We start from the raw sequence: 19671 nt of genomic DNA, 5'->3' as shown, positions 1-19671 counted from the left end.
TATAAAAGGCCAGTTTTGTTAGCATGTTTTCCAGGAGACCATTTTAGTAACATGTTTTCCCAATTACCAAGTTCAAGATGAGCTTCCTGGCTCCCAGCCCATGTGAATAAAAAGCACACCCACTCACTCACCCTCTCATTCACTTATTCGTTCATTAAATTGGCAGTTACTGTACACCTACCTTGTGCCAGACATGTGGGATACAGACACGAACAAGCTAGGCATGGCCCCTGAGCTAGGGAGCATCTTCCAAGGTCTATTTTGGGAATGGGAGCTTTCTGTTTGAAAGGAAACCTAGCAATAGATTTATGGAGAACAGACCCCAGAGGACAAGCATATCTTTAAGGACTAGCTGTGGAGGTGGGCTTCAAAAGACTCAGAGAAGAAATAAAGGCAGCCTGCAAACAAGTCTGAGAAAGTTGTTTTAAGAGTGGTGGTGAGTACCAATTTTCCCTTAGAGAGCAAAGACAGAAAAACAGGAGATGGGTTTCAGAAGCAGCTGCAGGTATCTGTAATGATAGGGCAGAGACAGCTTTGTTATGCATTAAACTGTGTCCCCTTAAATTTTGTGTTGGGATCCCAACACCTATACCTATAAACGCAATCCCATTTTCTTTGTTATGTTAATGACACACCCGAGTGTAGGCTGTGCGTGAAACTGAATCACTTTTGAGACATAAAAAGAGCAGATTAGATAGAAACAAGCAAGCACAAATGGGGAAAGATGGATGGAGATTGTCAAGAAACGCCAGGGCCAGAGAAGTTGAGACATGGCTTTTCCCCCAGAGCGGACAAAGAGAGCCTTCCCCTAGAGCCAGGTGTCCTGAATTTGGACTTCTAGCCTCCAGAACTGTGAGAAAATACATTTCTGTTTGTTAAAGTCACCCACTTGTGACTTCCCACTTAGCAGTAGGAAGCTAAGATAACCTTGAAACCCACGCCCGGCCAAAGATGGCCACAGCAGCCCCTCTCTGCACCTCTTAGGCCAGAGGAGATGGAAATGCAGCTCTGGGAGCTGTCAGCTCCCAAGGGCACGGCCAGGCTGCTGGTGCCAGCTTTGGCCTTGGATAGAACCAGCCCTGCGACTGTGAGGCTCAGTTTCCATGCTGAGAGAAAGGGATTAATAAGACCACCACCCAGGATGACAGGGCGGTCAAATGAGATGAGGTACTGCAAGGTTTGTACATATATGGCTACCTGAGTTATGATGATAAGGGTAAGATAAGTAAAGCATTCTTAACTTAGGCATCCTATGAAGACTAAATGAGATAAGGGTTTGAATGCTTCGCCCTCAGGGGAAGTCTGTTAAGTGATCAACAGGATTAGCTTGCATTTATTGATACTATGCGCCAGGCCTTCACACGTGTTTCCTCATGTGATCCCCACAACAGCCCTAGGAGGCAAGTCCTCTTATCATCCTTATTTTACAGAGGACACTAAGGCACAGAGAGGTTGAGTAACGTGGCCCAGAGTCACACAGTCAGAAACTTCTGGTGCTGGATTTGAACCCAGGAAGCTGGACTCTCAAGTGTGTCCTCTCCTTAGGTTCTGCTAAAGAGAACTCAGGATACCAGGAACATCACCTTGGGGACCCTATCCCACAGCCCCCAATCTCCAACAGCAGCACCAAGAGCTGTTGGCTGCTTGCCAAACTTACAGTCTCCTCCAATCTCCAACTCTTCCTCCGTAACCTACTTTGGGCCTACAATCTATGCCTACTTACACTTTCAACACACTGTTTCTCTTTTCAGCCTGCATAACCCTTACCCACTATGGTGTAAGATCTCGATTGCCCTGAAACACTCTGCTTTACACTTTAAGGGAGCCCCCTATTTCTGGAATCTGGTCAAGAAGTTCATATTCCCCTACCCACAGGGGTTCTGAGTCTATTTCCAGCTCTGTGTGGCTTTTTGAAGCTCAAAGGAATTAAAGTGTTACAAACATGATGGCCAGTGGCACTCTGGGCCTTTATGTCTATGCACACAATCTGTAGTTTACAAATTCTGTTGGGAGTAATGGTGCTTCCAGAATCCTCTCCTGCTTCAGAACTGAAGTTCCACTTTTATCTACTTTACATATTTAGGTTTCATGTAAGGTTTTATTTGAAAAAGGGTTCTGTTTTTAAAGATATGTGAAAACCAATAAGACTTACTAAGAGTTTTAGAATTACTGAACATTCACTATTAAAGGATCTCTGGAAACTACTGATTTTAGTTGTTGCCTCTCTCCGGGGGAGAAATGAAGAGCAGGCAGAACCACAGGTCATCTCTTTGTCTCCCCAAAAGTCTTCATGACGCCCCTCAGAATTCAGTCAAGGGCATAGGTCCTGACAGTTGAAGAGGTCTTCATTTTGCTCAGCAAGTCTCTCCTGTTACAAGTTTCTGTTTGACCTTTCACACAAAGGTCATACTAAAGAACTAAATTACAAACTTACCCAAGGGAAAGACTAATGCCCTTGGGTGACCAGGAGAGTGCAGGCTTTAGAAGTCCAAACCAGCCTTTAGTAGGCTTTGGTAGTCTTCCAAAGCAGGAAAATAACCATATAATCATGGAAAGCTCTTAACTGTTCTTGAGGACGTTCTAGGATAACAGGAAGCAGGATGGAGCAAAGGCAGACTGACTTTCAAACAGCCTTACCTGTTTTTCGATGAAAGCGTTGATTCTCTGTAGCATCCCCTCACATGTGAATTCATACGGCATGTACGGCTCAGTCTGTGGGAACAGAACATGGAACTATGAGAGAGGAAGACACAGAGGGCACCCCGCATTCTCCCAGTCATCCACTGATTCACTCGACACGCAGGTGCCTGCATACTGAGGGTTAGGCTGTGGACTTCGAGGTCAACAGACTGGGATTCACAACCTCACTCTGCTCCTTGTTAGCTGTAGGACCCTGAGAAAACTATCTGCCATCTTGAGCCTCAGGTAGCTCATGCATAATACAGTTATAAGAAAAGCCCATCTTTTTTAGGCTATGGTGAAGACTCCATATAGTTAAAAAAAGTGAAGTACTTAGTTCAGTGTCAAGCACATAGTAGGCATTCAACAAAAGGTGGTGACTGTCACTTGCTAGAAGGTAAGCTCTATGGGGCAGGGCCCAAGGCATTGGGTCCTTTGCATATCCTGGCGCTGAGCTTGGTGTGGCACATGTAGGAACTTAGCAAACATCTGCTGAATGAATGAATGGTCACTGCTCTGACAAAGGCATACGGTGAGCAGCTCAAGGACCCATGAAATGCCAAAAGCACAGGTCTGTGTTAGGAGGTGAGGCCAGCATGTATCCAAAGGACTCTTAATGAAAAAACAGACATAAAGTGTCACAGAGAGTTCAGCTAGACGGTCCTGGGAAGCCAGAAGGTCAAAGCTTCTGCTCATGCTGGGCTTTAAAGGCCAGGTATGACTCTAGCCGAAGACTGGGGAATGCCAGTAGCTCCAGGTGGAGTGAGGAGTGTGAGATTAGACGTGGAAGATGGACAGCCAGAGGCTAGCACCCAGACCAAAGGAGGCTGGTGAAACAAGGCTGGATGGGAGGTTGAGTAGATTTCTATACTAACGGGCCTAGACTTGATTTGAGGGCAGTGGAAAATCCTAGAAAGTACTTCATGCGGGTGGAGGAGGCAATCTGATCAATACTGTGACACTTGAGGGAAGGGGAAGAAATGTGGGTTTGATCTCTGCTGCACAGTGTTTGTGCCAACACCATGAGGCCTGTGTTATCAGGAGCACTGCCAGCTGGCATTACCAAAGTGAAATAGGAATTTCCAGCGATCCAGGTCAGTTAGAGCTTCAGAGAGTCCAACAGCAGCTTTCAGTAGAAGGGTAGACAGGTATCTTCCCTATCCCCCTCTTAAGTCTGTCCTTGCCTATACTGAATCTACAGGTTAGGGAACTACACAAAATATCTGTGAGTTGGAGACTCCTGAAAGTGGACAATCGACAGGGAAGACATCCTTTAGTGGGAAGCCAAGTAGATGGTCTCAGGGCATTCTCTTCCTCTTTTTTGTGTGCTGACTCATACATTACTGTACATTTGAACTAGTCTTCAATCATGATTTTATGACATCATAATGCATTTTCAAATGCACAACTAGATGGTGCATCACCCAGGTTGCACCTCAACCATACCAGCTCATAACTCTGCTCAAGTCCATCTGGACAGAACTAGAAGAGACTAAGCCATAAGTACTGTAGTATCATGGCAAAACTTTTCTGCAAGAACAGAGATGACTGTTTCTAGACAGCTCATCTCTGAAGAGCTCAGCGTGCTTTGAAACACTGATGTCCATGTTCCAAACATGCTCCTTCTCTTCTTAAGCTTTTGCACTTGCTCTGACCTCTCTGACCTTCATGCTAAATGTAAAAATTTTCTTATCTTTTAAAGGATATTTATTTGCTCAATTCCTGGTTGACTCCAGAAGCTTTCTATAACTAGTTTAGAGACATACATCCTCTCAAAGGTTTACAGAAGAAATAAAAAGTACTACCTACAACAGGGTACGTTGCACATTTGGGCTCTTTTACAAGTGGACAAGTCAAGTTTCTGCGGTGACATGAACAAACACTGGTGGCCACCTCCCATGAGACCAAGAGAACCAGTTATGTGGTGGGAAGCAGGCTGAAACCCCAAGCCTTTCCTGCAACATATTCCAGAGCATCCATGAGAAAACAAAAGCAAATTAACCCAAAACGCTCAATGCAGTAAATTAGGAGGAATGGTTCTTCCTCTGTTCTCCTACCGACTAAGACCAGGTTCACCAAAGGGATGCTGACTCATTAATCGCTTTGTGGCCAGTACATTGTTTTAAAGGATATGAAGCCAAACAATTTTCCTATAAAGAAAAAGCAAAAAAAAAGCAACTGTATTCTTAAGCCACCTCTGCCAGTGAGCCCCACTAGCCATCCTGATGAGGAAGATGGGAGCAGGGTCCTCTGTGTGAGAAAGCTCTCCAGACCTCTGGGTTTGGGGGTGAAGAGAATTGACAAGCCTCTCACACTGGAGCTGTTGTGCAGATGGGGGTGGGGACAGTTGACAGTTTTTCTGCATAACAGTCTTCTGGAACAAGTCAAGGTCTCTTTTGGGGTGGCATGAAAGGGGTTGCTGGAACCATATCTAATCACTGAGAAACCCATGTAGGGCCAGATGTGGAGAAGCAAGGGAGTGTTGGTTATCCTGCTTTGTAGAAAAAGGATTGTTCCTCATATGGGCAGGGCCACAGGAAGGATGTCTGCAGGCTGCAATGTGTAGTTCCTGCTGGCCTTGGAAACTTACCATTGTCTTCCTATCTTCTCTACTTCTTCCTCTTGACCTCCCTTCTTATACATTTCTTATCTCCTCTAGTACCCGTATTTCCCCATCTCAACTGGCCAAGTCTAGATACAATTCCTACAGGGGACTGATCTCAGATAACAGATCCACTAAACCCATCCTGGGACCATCTGACAGTGTGGCCTGGCATTGTTCCATGACAGATGGACTTGGAAGGTACCAGAAGACCAGGCTTTGAGTCCTGGCTGATCTACTTAATAACCATAAGATTTTGAGTTAGGCATACATAAAACCTCTTTTGATATTTTAAAATATAAACAACATCATGTCATTCCTCTGCTCAAAACTTCTCATCACACTAAGAATAAAATCCAGGATCCTTATCATCACTTATTTAAAGGCCCCACAGGTTCTGGCCCCTGGATACTCTTCACAGTGTCCATTACACTAAATTTTTCTATGGCTGCTTTCAATATTTTCAGCAGAATGACTATGATGTCCCTAGATGTGTTTTTCTTTGTATTTATCCTGCTTGGGGTTCACTGAGCTCCAAGGACCTGAAATTAATACCATTCATTAGTTTTAAAAAAGTTCAGCTATTATCTCTTCAAGTAATTTTTCTGTACCATTCTATCTCTCCTCCTTCTGAGATTCCAATTACACATAAATTAGAATGTTTGATATTGTCCCACAAATCTCAGATGCTCTTTTCTCATTCTTCCTTTTCTTGTATTTCTATTTAGATAATTTTTATTGATAAGTCTTTAAATTCACTGATTCTTTTCTCTTCTGTATACAGCTTACTGATAAGCCCACTGAAAGAATTATTCATCTTAGACATTGTATTTTTTTTTTCATTTCTAGATTTCTAAAATTTTTTTCCATCTCTCTGCTGAAATTCCCATCTGTTCACACATGTTGTCCACCTTCTCCACTAAATCTTTTAATATATTTATCATAGTATTTTAAAATTGCTGTCTGATAATTCCAACATCTGGGCCATCTCTAGGTCTGGTTTTATTGACTATATGCTTTCTTAGTGATGAGTCCTGTTTGCCTGCTTTTTGAGTGTCACGTACTTTGAAATCTAAATTCTTGTGACTGAATATGAAAAACCATGGCACCAAATTTCTGACCTATTTATAGGTCAGGGATTTTCATGGCAATAATTTGGTATTTTCACAATAATTTTGGTATGAACCGCACTTCTTACTTCATCTTTCCTTCCTACTCTTATCTTTCTCTTTACTTCATTTCATGCTTTTTCCTTTTTTAATTTTATATTGTTTAAACAAACTAGTCAAAAAGGTCTGGGTTTGAATCCAGGTTCACATTAGTTGTGTGATCCTGGGTAAGTTAAACTTAAATTCTTTATCCTTGATTTTCTCATCTACAAAATGGGAATACAAGTTCCACTCCACAGAATTATAGGATTAAATGAGCTAAAGCTCATAAAAGAGGTTCTCTCTATATATCAGTCGCTGCTATTACTACTTTTTTTAAAGGAGCCTCAAATAATTTTTAGAATAAGGTGGAAAAATGTTGATTAGGGTTTTAAGTTGTGGAGCATTTAAGGTTTCATGGAGTAAACAGAGTCAGCCTCATTTAGGGGTGAGCAGACAAAACCTAGTACCCTACTGCAAGTGTTCTACATACCAGGCATTCCCATCAGGGTGAATACAAACATCCCTGGATTTACATGGTAATTACTTTCCTGGAAAACTCAGTGTATATTAAAACTGTGCCAAAGAGTTAGATTTTATAAACCCACATGAAAGCCCAGCAGGGCTTTGAAAGTTGTATGGGAAGTAGACAATTCTTCCTTGCGCAGGGCTGTCCTGCAGGTTGCAAGGCATTCTACATCTCTGGGCCCCACCCATAGGTGAAGGGTAGCACCTACCTCCCCTAATCATGGTGCTAATAAGTCAATATTGACTAAACACTTACTACGTGTAGATACTATACTTCAACATTTTATATACTTTATCATTTCATCCTCACAAGTGTCCAATAAGGTAGGTAATATTAGCCCTAGTCTAAACTGGGACTCAGAGGTTAAGTACCTACTTGAGGAGACACAGCTAGTGGTAGAGTTAGAACTCAAACCCAAGCTGTCTGATTCCAGGCCTGCCCTTATAACCACATCTATACTGCTTGTCTTAAAAATTATAACAGGGTATAAAAAGTGCTCTGATAGCGGACTGCAGGGGACAAGGTGCACCTGATATAGTCCTAGACAGTACTGGGTTCGGGGCGAGGATAACTTGACTCATCCCTACTGGATGGCAAACTTCCTATAGGTGGAGAGCCAGCCTCATTTATGTTTATAGAAGCATCCCCAAGAGTGGCTCAAGGAGTCCTTGGGTGGTATAAATGGTTAACATGCTTGGTTGCTAACCAAAAGGTTAGAGGTTTGAGTCCACCCAGAGGTGCCTTGGAAGAAAGGCCTGGTGATCTGCTTCTGAAAAACCAGCCAATTGAAAACCTTATGGAGCAATTCCACTCTGACACACATGAGGTTGCCATAAGTCAGAGATGACTCCATGGCAACTGGTTAGAGTGACTCAGAGGGTGCTCTGACTACAGTGTGTACTTCCAAAACGTCTGCTGAATCGATCAGAAGAGTCCATAAACAGAGCTTAGCTGCTCACCAAAAGGTTGGCAGTTCAAATTCACCAGCTACTCCTTGGAAACCCTATGGGGCAGTTCTACTCTGTCCTATAGGGTTGCTATGAGTCAGCATCGACTTCACGGCAACAGGTTTGTTTTTTTTTTTAATACAATGTTTAGGTAGAAAAACCAAATAAAGAGATGCTATGCAAAACGTTTCTCAGTCTTTTTCCTTATCAGTCTTATTCCTTATCCTTCTCTCTTTTTATTAGGGGAAACAATGGCTATGGGCCTATCTTTTCAGATCTTTGAGACGGCTTCATAACTAAGTCACTGAGCCAAGTATAATTCAAGCTCCTAATACTGTGCCTGGTGCCCAAGAGTCATGCCAAATGAGTTTGTAGAATTAATGCACACATCTGGGCACCAGCTCTGTTTTCATTCCACAGAACATCCACGAAATCCCTGGTCAAATCTCCAGCATGGCTATTTTCTAATTCCACGGTTAAGCTACCACAGAAAAGCTCGACTTAGTAAAACAAAGAGCCTGTAACACTCTCCACACATTTCAGTTCACATTACAAGTAGGAAAAATGGAATAATAATAATAATAAAGAACCTTTTGATTTAAAATTGCTTTCACTGCATCCTCCACTTCCTCCTGGTTGTTGAGGTCAACAGTCCACACGTGTGGCCGGCCGATGAAAACTTCAGCATAAGGATGTTGAGATGTCAGCTGGGAAAGAAAAATCATCTCAGCGTCACATACACTTACTTTCTTTTAATCTTTTGAGTTAGATGAAGTGTTACGCATTTTATGGTTCTGAGTTTTGCTTGTGTAGGTAACATTTCTGTCCTCATCAATAAAAATCTCCTAAATGCTCCTAAGCAGATAACAATAAAATAGTGATGGCCCCAAAATAGATACCACCATCCATCAGTCAGTTTGTCATACTGTGGTGGCTTGTGTGTTTCTGTGATGCTGGAATCTATGCCACCGGTATTTCAAATACCAGCAGGGTCACCCATGGTGGAGAGGTTTCAGTGGAGCTTCCAGACTAAGACAGACTAGGAGGTAAGGCCTAGTAACATACTTCCTAAAATTAGCCAATGAAAACCCTACAGATCACAATAGACTACTGTCTGATATAGTCCTGAAAGACGAGCCCCCTAGGTTGAAAGGCACTCAAAATACACAGTGGCTGCAACAATGGACTCAAGCTTCCAATGGTTGTGAATATGGCACAGGACTGGGCAACATTTCATTCTGTTGTACATGGGGTCACCATAAATCAGAGCCGACTTGATGGCAGCTAACAACAACTAAAACAGTGATGGTTTTAAATCTTGAATCTCACTTGGAAACAAGAGACAGAATGTTATAACCAAGTGACACCAAGGCTGTTATAGATAGCTTTAACTTCTAACCTCACACCAAGAAATAACCAACACTGGCCCTTAGCCATACCCCAGCCCTGAAAAACCACAGAGACCAAACCAGCATCTATTATAAACACTGACTAAGATAAACAGGTAAGCATGGGAAAAATACAATAGAAATTGAGGCTTTAAAGTTGTAAGACAATTGAGTAATGGCACACACAGAAATGTGATAGAATGAGAAATGATCCTACCAGAAAACACAATTTTGGGATGGCTTCAGAAATACACACTAGCATCACAGTGGAGCCTTGGTATTCATAAAGCCAACGTGCAATCAGAAGAGTAAGGAAAGGCAGTGTTTCTCCTAAAGGGTTTATTTTAAGAATGAAGGGGTGGCCAAGATACCAAGTTGAATATTGGTTAATACAGAGTTCTTGAAAAGTCCATTCTTTAAGATAGCTACATTCATCCCTCAAACTTGTTTCCACCTTCATTCTCATATCCCTTTAAGGTCATGGTCTAAAGGCAACATTGTGGGCATTTGTGAGAGCATTTTTATTTATCACCATGACTGTGGGAGGTGCTACCCTTCACCCATGGGTGGGGACCAGGAATGCAGGATGCCTCGCAGTGTGCACAAGGAAGAACTGTCCACTCCTCACACAACTTTCAAAGCCCTACTGGGTTTTCATGTGGGTTTATAAAATCCAACTCTTTGGCACAGTTTTAATATACATTGAATGTTCCAAAATCAAGGGATGTTTATATTCTTGTTTTATCTGGAACTTCATCAATAAGCCATTACCATTTTAGAAAAATCACAGAAGCAAAGGCAATGCCACTCCTGATATCTGAGTCTCTAGAACAACATACCAGATCAGTCTATACTTGTTAGCTATCACAGTAATGGTAATTATGTGCGTGTGTAGGTATACGTGTTTTTTTACTTAGCTCCTGTTTCACAATGTTAAGCATAATGGAAAAAGGGTTGATCACATTCAGCTGAAGGTTTCATTTCTCTTAAATACAAACTCATTTTAAGGAGGAATGAGATATCATGATGTTACAGTATAGTTCTTGGGTATAGTATAGTTCTTGAGTACAGACAGTCCCTGGGTTATGAATGAGATTTGTTCCTAAATTTGTTTTTAAGTCGAGTTTGTAGCTAAGTTGGAACCAGTACGTACGGTTCTTATTTAGCGTCAGTCAAATGTTTGTCTTAGCACCTAATATGTATTTTACCTTCCTGTGTATATAAAAAACATAAGAAACACTTTCAAACTGCACAGTGTTTTCATGAGCGTTACAAAGTGGAGCAAACACTCATTATCATGAACCACTGTATTTAACTCATTATGACAGTCTGTTCGTAAGTCTGAGTTGTCCCTAAGTCAGACACCGGTAACCTGGGGACTGCCTGTGTATGCTTACTGAAATATGTGTTAAATTTATTATAAATTATTTTCCTTCTATTTCTCCTTTATATTAGAGTTGGGGAATGATTCCTTTTTGGAATTACACACATACGCTGGTTATATTATTTATGAATTCCATTTTAGGAGAGAAAAGTATATGTCACGATATATTTGTTAGAAAAGGGAGGCGTTGGGTCTGGTAGCAAAGTCTCTGGTTGGTGCAAACAGTTAATATACTTGGCTGCTAACCGAAAGGTTGGAGGTTTGAGTCCAACCAGAGTCAGAGTTGACTTGATGGCAACTGGTAGGGTTGAAGGCCCTTGCTTTAGAGTCAAAGCCAGTTCTCTTTTTTTCCCCAGGCTCCAATATACTCAGAGGACAGGAAGATTTAACTGGCACCTCTCCTTCTGGCTCTTAGGCACCATCCTTTGTAACCTGCCACACTAACGATGTGCTTCTACTATTCAGAGCGGAACCCAGAGTACAAGTCACTGGGCCCCAGTTCTGGGCCTTTGCTGGCAAACACCTGTGGACTCCTGTGACTTGGAGCTGCAGGTTATCTTAGCCATTGCTCCTGCCTCCCCTGCAATCATCTGCCCAGAGCCGCCCCATCACAGTCTGCTCAGTTCTCCATACTTCCAGCTTGTACTCTCTTCTCTTGCTATGGTCAGTGATGGAAGCTACAGAGTCTTTGCAGACCATGGAGCTGGGGACGACCTCTATTTTTTTCCCCGTTGGCACATATTTTGAATTCAACACATATTTATGAAGCCCCAGGGTGGGCCAGGCACTGCGCTAATCACCTGAACAGACAGTACTAATCAGGTTTGCTGTGTATTAATGAGGACCCCGAGGTTCACAGAGGTTTACAGCTCCCCAAGACTGCACAGCCAGAAAGCAGCAGGGCCACATTCTAATCCAGATCCTTCAAGAACTTAGTAGCTTTGGACAGAAAGGAAGAAGACCATTTTAAAGCATGGCATTGAGTTCTTGACAAAGACTAAACAATGCCCAATGTCAACAGCAGCCTTTTAATCACTCTCTTAAAACTTGCCAACCTGAAAAATCTCAGGGCTAAATTTCTGTCTGTATTAGACCTCTTCTGAAGATGAGCAAAATCTCACATCATTTTCATTTTAGGACCCTGAGAATAGATTCATTAGTTCTTACAATGGAATCAGGCAGATTAAAGTTGCCATCAATGTCACCAGTTACCATCTGCATATTAGCAGTCTCTCTTCTCCCCCCTTTAAGATTCCTGCTTATTTACAAAGTTGCTCTAAGCACTGGGAAAATACAAAGTGCTGCGCCATTATCATTTTATTCACTTACATTTATTGAGGGTTACTTAATTTTATGAGAAAGGCATTTTGTGATTTATTATTCCCCCTCTGAATGTTACATTCCTTCTTGTTAATTTATGGAGAACCGTCTGATCTGAGCTACTTCAGCGTATATCAATCAGTAAATTTACTAGAGTAGAGTTTGTAAAAGTAATGACAATCTTACTAAATATGAGACATTACTTCAGAGCTGCTATTAAATCTCTAAGGAGAACACAAGTTCTCTTTATGGAAAACAACAACAACAAAAATAAAATAAAAAGAACACTGAAGTCAGAGAATTTGTAATGGTTTACAAAATGTCAGAATGACGATCAAGAATGTACTAGTATGTTTCCCAATATAAAGATAAAAATCCAATTTATATTACATTTAAAGTATAGCTTGAACAAACACGTTAGTTAAGGCATTATGGAACTTCTTCCCCGTTGAGTATAGACTGTGGTTTTAAAAATTGGTCAAATGCAAAAACACAAAGCTAAACTCATATTTAGAAATCTAGAATTTTTCTTCTCTTCAAATGAGGGCAAAGAAGAGACATCTATACAATGTATATGGGGACAATTGTAGCTTAACTAAAAAGATTTGTGTGGGCACAAAAAATAGCTTTGCAATTATGCATACTTTGGTTGAAATTTTTCTACCTGATGAGGACAAAAATATTTTCTAGGGAATTCTGACCCTTAGAAATCTGTAGAACAGTTGATAGCTCTTTTCCAATAAAAAATGTCTTTGCAGCTAAAAGAGCAGAGAACAGTAGCCCACCTGGCTGTGAGAACGAGTTTACTGACTCCTTGCAAAGCACGGGGGGCAGTGGTGGTTCAGAGTGGTAGAATTTTTGCCTTTCATGAGGGAGACCCAGGTTCAAGTCCTGGTCAATGCACCTTATATGCAGCTATCACTCATCTCTCAACAGAGGCTTGCATGTTGCTGTGATGGTGAACAGACTTCAGAGGAGCTTCCAGATTAAGATGGACTAGGAAGAAAGGCCTGCCGATCTACTTCTGCAAATCAGCCAGTGAAAACCCTACGGATCACAAGGATCTGATGTGCAACTGATCATGGGGATGACACAGGACTGGGCAGCATTTAATTCCATAGTGCATGGGGTCGCCATGAGTTGAGGGCTGACTGGATGGCAGCCAACAACAACAATTCAAAGTTGTGTGGCATTGCTGGCTACCAGCCCCCTCTGTGCACCATCTCCAGCAGAGTGGGAGATGGACACTGCCCTCCTACATAAGGTAAACTGACCTTCTTGGGGTCTTCCTCCAACTCGTCAATATTCATGCCCCTCGTGCTTGAAACTCCCTCCTCCTTCTCCTTTAAAGGACAGCTCCTCCACTGCCCTTCTTACTTAACCCAGCACATTCTCCCCTGGCACAACTCCAAGGTAACTCCCCTCCTTAATTCACTCAGTATTTCTTTATGAACTTCCGTTGATTATGCATCTACCTGATCACTCTTCTATACCAGATTTTGAGCTCCTGGGAAAAAAGGAAATGTGTTCTGTTAAGTTCCTCCAATGCAGACACCAGTACCATGCAGCTCAGGGATACAATAAACATCTGTCAATTGACATCCTGCAGCCTGGCTCTCCTGGGGACAAAGTCATCTATGTGAGGTCATTTGCTGAGCAACTGTTGACAGGATCCCACACTGTCATTTGACTAGAGTCTCAGTTAAGGACTGATGGGGCTGTCTGAACAGGTCGGGAGAGGCAAATGCCTAGGGACAGCTCCAATGTGTATTCTCTTTTTATGCCATGAAGAATAAAAAACCACAATGACCTCAACAAAAAGCAAACCACTAAATGACGACAACCAACAGATAACAATGAATGTATTTTTCTCAATAGCTTCACACTGGAGGGTCTAGCCTATGTAACACTGCATCATTCACTGGGCAATGGTTAGACTGTGTTTAAAAGTGTCCTAAATTATTTTCAGGGAAAAATTCAGTCACAACAAAGTATCAACAAAATCCTTAGTATTATCAATACTAAAAAGGTGTCAATTCAAGTGTATACAGACCCAAGTTTATTATCAGGGGCAAGTGAGAGGGAGAGGGAAGAGGGCCTCATTGCTTAAGGGATGTTGAGCTTCTGTCAAGGGTGACTGGAAATGGATAATGGTGATGGTTGCATATCATGAGGAACACAATTATTGTCACTGATTTGTACAGTGACGAATGTTGAAATGGCAAATATTCTGTTACATATATATTTACTACAATAAAAAAAAGGGTGCCAGTTGCCAAGTTAAGTCTATGATACTTTTGATTATTTTCCAAAGGTTTGTATATAGAAACTGTAGTAAGAATTGAGATGATCTTCTTTGCTTCGCATACATTTAAATAAAATCTTGATGAGAGAAATAGAAAATCACCATCAGAATTCCATGATAATAATTGTTGCAGGGGAACTCCACTGACGTATAGTGAAATAGATGGGCAAAAGTTTGAGGTGAAACAGAATATTTACGTAGTCTCAAAGTGTTTCCTTCAAGAGAGGGAAAAATAACTTTACGGTGGAGAAACCTGGCAGACACCACCTTAACCAGGTGATGAAGGTTAATATCACCAGTAATAAGACCATGTATCATCCCCAGATACAGACACTGAGAAGGCACATCACTTCTGTGATGTTGTTGCCAAAAATGCATGGCCTCCCTGACAGAGCCTAGAGAAACTCCAAGAGTATGGCCCCCAGATACCCTTTTAGCTCAGTAACAAAGTCACTCCTGAGATACACCCTTCATCCAAAGATTAGACAGGCCCATAAAACAAAATGAGATTAAAGGGGCATACCAGCCCAGGGGCAAGGACTAGAAGGTAGGAGGGGACAGGAAACCTGGTAATAGGGAACCCAAGGTCGAGAAGGGAGAGTGCTGATGTGTCATGAGGTTGTTAACCAACGTCATAACACAATATGTGTCCTGTTTAATGAGAAGCTAGTTTGTTCCGTAAACCTTCATCTAAAGTACAATTTAAAAAAAATAAAAAAAGCAAGACCTCAATCTAATCATAAGAACATATCAGACAAACTGCAACTGAGGGACAGTCTGCAAAAATACTGATTGGTACTCTTCAAAAGTGTCAAGGTCATAAATGACAAGGAATAACTGAGGAACTGTCACATATTGGAGACTAAGGAACAAAAAAGGACATCAGTGGAAAAACTGGTGAAGTCCAAATAAAGCCTGTAGTTTAGCTAATGGTATTGTCTCAATGTTAATTTCTTGGTTTTGATCACTGAACTGTGGTTATGTGAGATGTTAACAAGGGCGGATTAACCAGTAAGCAAAGTATGCACGGGCTTACTTGTGTTTACTTACAAATTTGCAGTGCACAATTTCACATAGGTATCATTTTCCACGTGGTGAAAAACAGGTGAAATTCCGTACTACAGATTAGTAAATTAGCGCAAGTAAGCCGTTCGTACCTTGCTTATGGGGTAATTGGCTACTAGTAGGATGTTAACATCAGGGAAACTGCGTGAAGGATATGCGAGAACTTTCTGTACATTTTTACAACTTTTGCTAAGTATAAAATTATTTCAAAATAAAAATAAAGAAAAAAACAACAACATGGAAAATTGTAAATAATATATGCAAGGTGGGCAGAAGTCAAACTTCAGAGATCTCCTACACCTAAATTAAAACCTAAGGGTGATTTATTATCCTGTATTTTCCTACCAGAACTCCAAAGTTTCACAAAAGTCAGCCCACACTAATACAGAGATCTCTAAATTGAGGTTCTGACTGCTGGAGAGTGTTCCTTTGAATCTTTCCAAAGAAGCAGCTCTCCAGTGACAGTGATGGAATGTGCCTGACCTCTGCGCCCTCAGTGCCTGCACAGTACCTGGCACACAGGTGTACCTGGCACACAGGTGTGCAGTAAGTGTCACTGAGTAATAAATGAACAAGCTGACCTCTCAAAAGGAAGCCACGCCCCAGAACGAAGGACTCAAATTTGTTATATTAGCAGAAGGAAAAGGAAGGCAAGCAAGCAAACACATACAGTTAACCTTTGTCACAGGTTATCTAGGCTTTGGGTTAATCTTTTTGGGGACAATCTCTGGATCTTGTTGATCTTCCTCCATCTCCTTTGACCATTTCATCAATGGTAGAAAGGGTGAGTCAGAGAAAAGGACTCTCAAAATAATCATTTCTATGGATTGGCAAGAGTGCTGAGTGATCAATAAAGGATAATCACTGATAATACACTCTATGTACTCTATGAAGGAGGGCTTAAGGGAACTGAACCGGGTTTAAAAACAGCAGAATTGGAAACTGTATGCTTTACAAACAGTGCTTCTAAGCTGCTGTCGTGGGGGTATGCCCACCAGGGTAACCCCGCGGTAGAAGGCCCTGAATGATATTGACATTGCTATGACCCCTTGCACTTAGAGACATCCTCACAAGCAGCTGCAGAGCCACTAACTACACGGAAGTAAGAAAACGACTTTAAGGGTTTCTTACACACTGCTGGTTCTGACCAGATACAGACACATCAGCTTGATCACTCACAGTTGGCTCTGAGTGACATTTGTTCATTACTCCAAATCAAACCCAACTGCCTTCAATTGTGATTCTTCACCCACTGTGGATTTTCACGAGGATCTCTGAAGGCAGTCCCATATAAGGCTTCTGGAAGTGGCTTGGGTGATGCTCACTTCTCAGGATGGTGCCTGCAGTGGGGCGAGGGGGGTGGGGTGCGACGCTGAAACGCCAGGATGGTGCCTGTGGGTGAGGGTGGAGTTGCTGAAACGCCAGGCACATTGCTCTGGTCACCCATGAGACATCTGGTCTCTCGAGGTTGACTGTTCTTTTTATTCCCACAGCCCAGCACAGACAGTAGGTTCTCCACAAATATCTGTTAACCAGTTGACTTCCTTAGTTCTTTAACTCCAGATATTCAGAAAATCAGAGTCCAGCTGATAATCAGAAGGCTAGAGATGTCTGTGTTCTCATTATGACACAGCTGTGGTAGACTGAAAAGATCACACACTCTGCAGTGAGGCAGAAGATTCAAATCCTGGCTCTGCCACTAACCAGGTAGCGGTTAGTGACATCAAAGTCACTTCATCTGTGTGTGCCTCAGAATCGGCCCCTCCACACACAGCCCACACAACTTCACTACAAATGAAGTTAACAATGCCTACTTTCCAAGTTCTGAGGTTTAAACAGGCTCCTAGCACTCAACAAATGGCTATTATTAGTATAATTGAAAATAGGATGATTTTGATAGATACTTACCTCTCTCAGAGTTGGCTTGCCAATGAAAAAATCTGTGTTTTTGCTGCTTTTGGGTGGGTTGAACTTGGGATTCAGAAAAGCACACCCATTGGCAATGGCCTCCAGGGGAGCCGGGCCCTCATAAGGGAATCCAAGTCCAACAAACAACTGCAAGACAGAAAAACACACAACGTGTAAAGACAACAATCAGGATTGGCATCTCTGGCTCACAGGAGACCACGTCTGCTGTCCCTTCATGTGAAAGCCTCAGAGGTTCTGGAAGGTACTCAGGCCCTTGCTGGTGGGGCAAAGAGAAATCAGCTGACGACAGGGTCTGCAAAATATAACCAGGGACCTTTAAAGGCCCCATGAAACCACTCAGCTCATTATGCTCTCCTGTTCTGCTAAAAAAATAAATTTAAGTGTTAGGAGGGCGGAGAAGGAGCAGGAAGGTGAGATTATTAAGAGAAAAAACAAACAAAACAACAAAAATTAAGACCCAACAATAATCTTTCTGTAACTCACCAGGAGACATGACTGGAAAAACACTTGCTTAACTAAACAGAAGGTTTCTTCATTGAGCTAAGGGAACAACAAGCTCTTTCAACAACGCTGGGCAGAGGGACCAAGAGGTCACTTAGTGGTCTGATTACAGTTCAAATAGAACTGCTTTCAAATGATGGTAGGTCAGTAAACACAGGTTTACATAATGGGGTTTTCACTAGGGGACACCAACATCTTGGTTTTTATTTTCCCTCAACAGGGGCGGGGGGGCGGGGACAGGAAAGACACTGAGTTTTCCATCAGCAAGGCTGCTTCCCTCTCCAGCCACTAGCCCGTGCGTTTCCCCACAACAGCCAAGAGATGGCAGCAAAAACACACTCAAACTCCTCAGGAGCCACTGCAGCTGAGAGCCGCTGTGACAAAGAGGACTAGCTGCAATTCAGTGGCACTGATTCCTGGGTCCAAAATGAAATAACACCTCCCAGATATGCCTCACTGTGTATCCTCACCACGGGGATTTTTCACATTGCTTAGGACTATGGGTTAGTGATGGGCTTGGTGAGATGAGCCTTCTCCCACTGAAATCGCTCCAGTCCCCCATGGGACATCAAGTGACAAAGAAGAACTGACCCCAGGGTATCGCTGACTCCTGCCACTGTGTTGAGAAACACCCATGCACACAGCCAGGCCTCGTGAGTGAAGGATATTGCTGAACCAGATGTGGCTGTATGTTTGAATCTCCTCTCTCCAGCTCCCCTGCTGCTGCGTTAATTGAACGATTACTTAGAATGGTTCTGCTGAAGAGCCGGGTTACCTGGGCAACCCTCTAAGGAGCAGATCGTATGCTGGGCACTCAAATTCCAGTGCTGAACGCTGAGGATGGCTCTCGTTTGACATATTAAAGTAATGTCGACACTGTAGGACTTTTTCCGGGGCAAGAAACTAAAATCTCAGGTTTTCTGGAGACTCCATATCCCATAACTATATGTTCCTTTCCTACAGAACAGGGAGCACAACCTTTTTTTTTTTTTAGGAACAACCTTTCATTTCCTCCAAATCTTGAGATCCCTGGCTTCACTGTCAGAGAATTTCATGGGGGACAGCGTGGGGGACAAAGGCTGAGAGGCCAGGCAGAGCTCCCACTGCTAACCAGTAAACCATTTGCTGTTCAATTGATTCCGACTCATGGTGACCCCGTATGTGTCAGAGCAGAACTGTGCTCCATAGGGTTTCCAGTGGCTGATTTTTCAGAAGTAGATTGCCAGGCCTTTCTTCTGAGGCATCTTGGGGTAGACTTGAATCCCCAACCTTAGAGTTAGCACTTGAGCGTGTTAACTGTTTGTGACATTCAGGGACTCAGCTCCCATCACTAACAACAACAACAAAAAAGTTGCTGTAGAGTTGACTCTAACTCATGGCAACCCCACGTGTGACAGAGGACAACTGTACTCCATAGGGTTTCTAATGGCTGATTTTTCAGAAGTAGATCACCAAGGCACCTCTGGGTGGATTTGAACCACCAACATTCCAGTTAACAGCCAAGTGTTTAACCGTTTGCGCCACTCAGGGAAGGTCCCTAGGTTAATTTCTACTGGAGACCAGGAATCAGGATGAGCAGGAAGCATGGTAGTAGAAGCCTGGAAGCTGTAGGATAGATGGGAGATCTCCACTACCATTTGCAAGCTCCTGCTCCTGGATCCCATTCTTATTACATAGCCAAGAGAAATGAGATTAACAGAGAGAACTTAGGTGTACAGGGGGGTTGTATGTGGCTCAGGGTTGGGGGTGGGGGAAATAGTGGAAAGTACTAATCCCAAGACCCTAGCTTTATCGACTATGGAGACTCCAGGGTTACCATTCTTGAGGCTACCCAAAGTCCTGTGAGCTGCCCTCCCCATCAGACTGTGGGGAGG

The 19671-nt window shown here is 42.6% G+C and overlaps 1 protein-coding gene across 7 annotated transcripts in view; it reads right to left on the bottom strand.

The window, feature by feature from the left end:
* MGAT5 (alpha-1,6-mannosylglycoprotein 6-beta-N-acetylglucosaminyltransferase) overlaps positions 1–19671 on the bottom strand; it is a 450048-nt gene that overhangs the window by 18457 nt on the left and 411920 nt on the right. For all 7 annotated transcript variants that reach the window (XM_023730183.1, XM_023730185.1, XM_023730187.1 and 4 more), the window contains 3 exons: positions 17276–17422; positions 8496–8612; positions 2638–2712 (listed from right to left, as the gene is read on the bottom strand). In XM_023730183.1, coding sequence (XP_023585951.1) covers positions 2638–2712; positions 8496–8612; positions 17276–17422 — 339 coding nt within the window. The remainder of the gene's footprint in view (positions 1–2637; positions 2713–8495; positions 8613–17275; positions 17423–19671) is intronic.

This window comes from Trichechus manatus, unplaced genomic scaffold (genome assembly GCF_000243295.1).
Source record: "Trichechus manatus latirostris isolate Lorelei unplaced genomic scaffold, TriManLat1.0 scaffold00033, whole genome shotgun sequence".
Lineage (NCBI taxonomy): Eukaryota > Metazoa > Chordata > Mammalia > Sirenia > Trichechidae > Trichechus > Trichechus manatus.
This window is presented reverse-complemented; position numbering and strand designations above follow the sequence as displayed.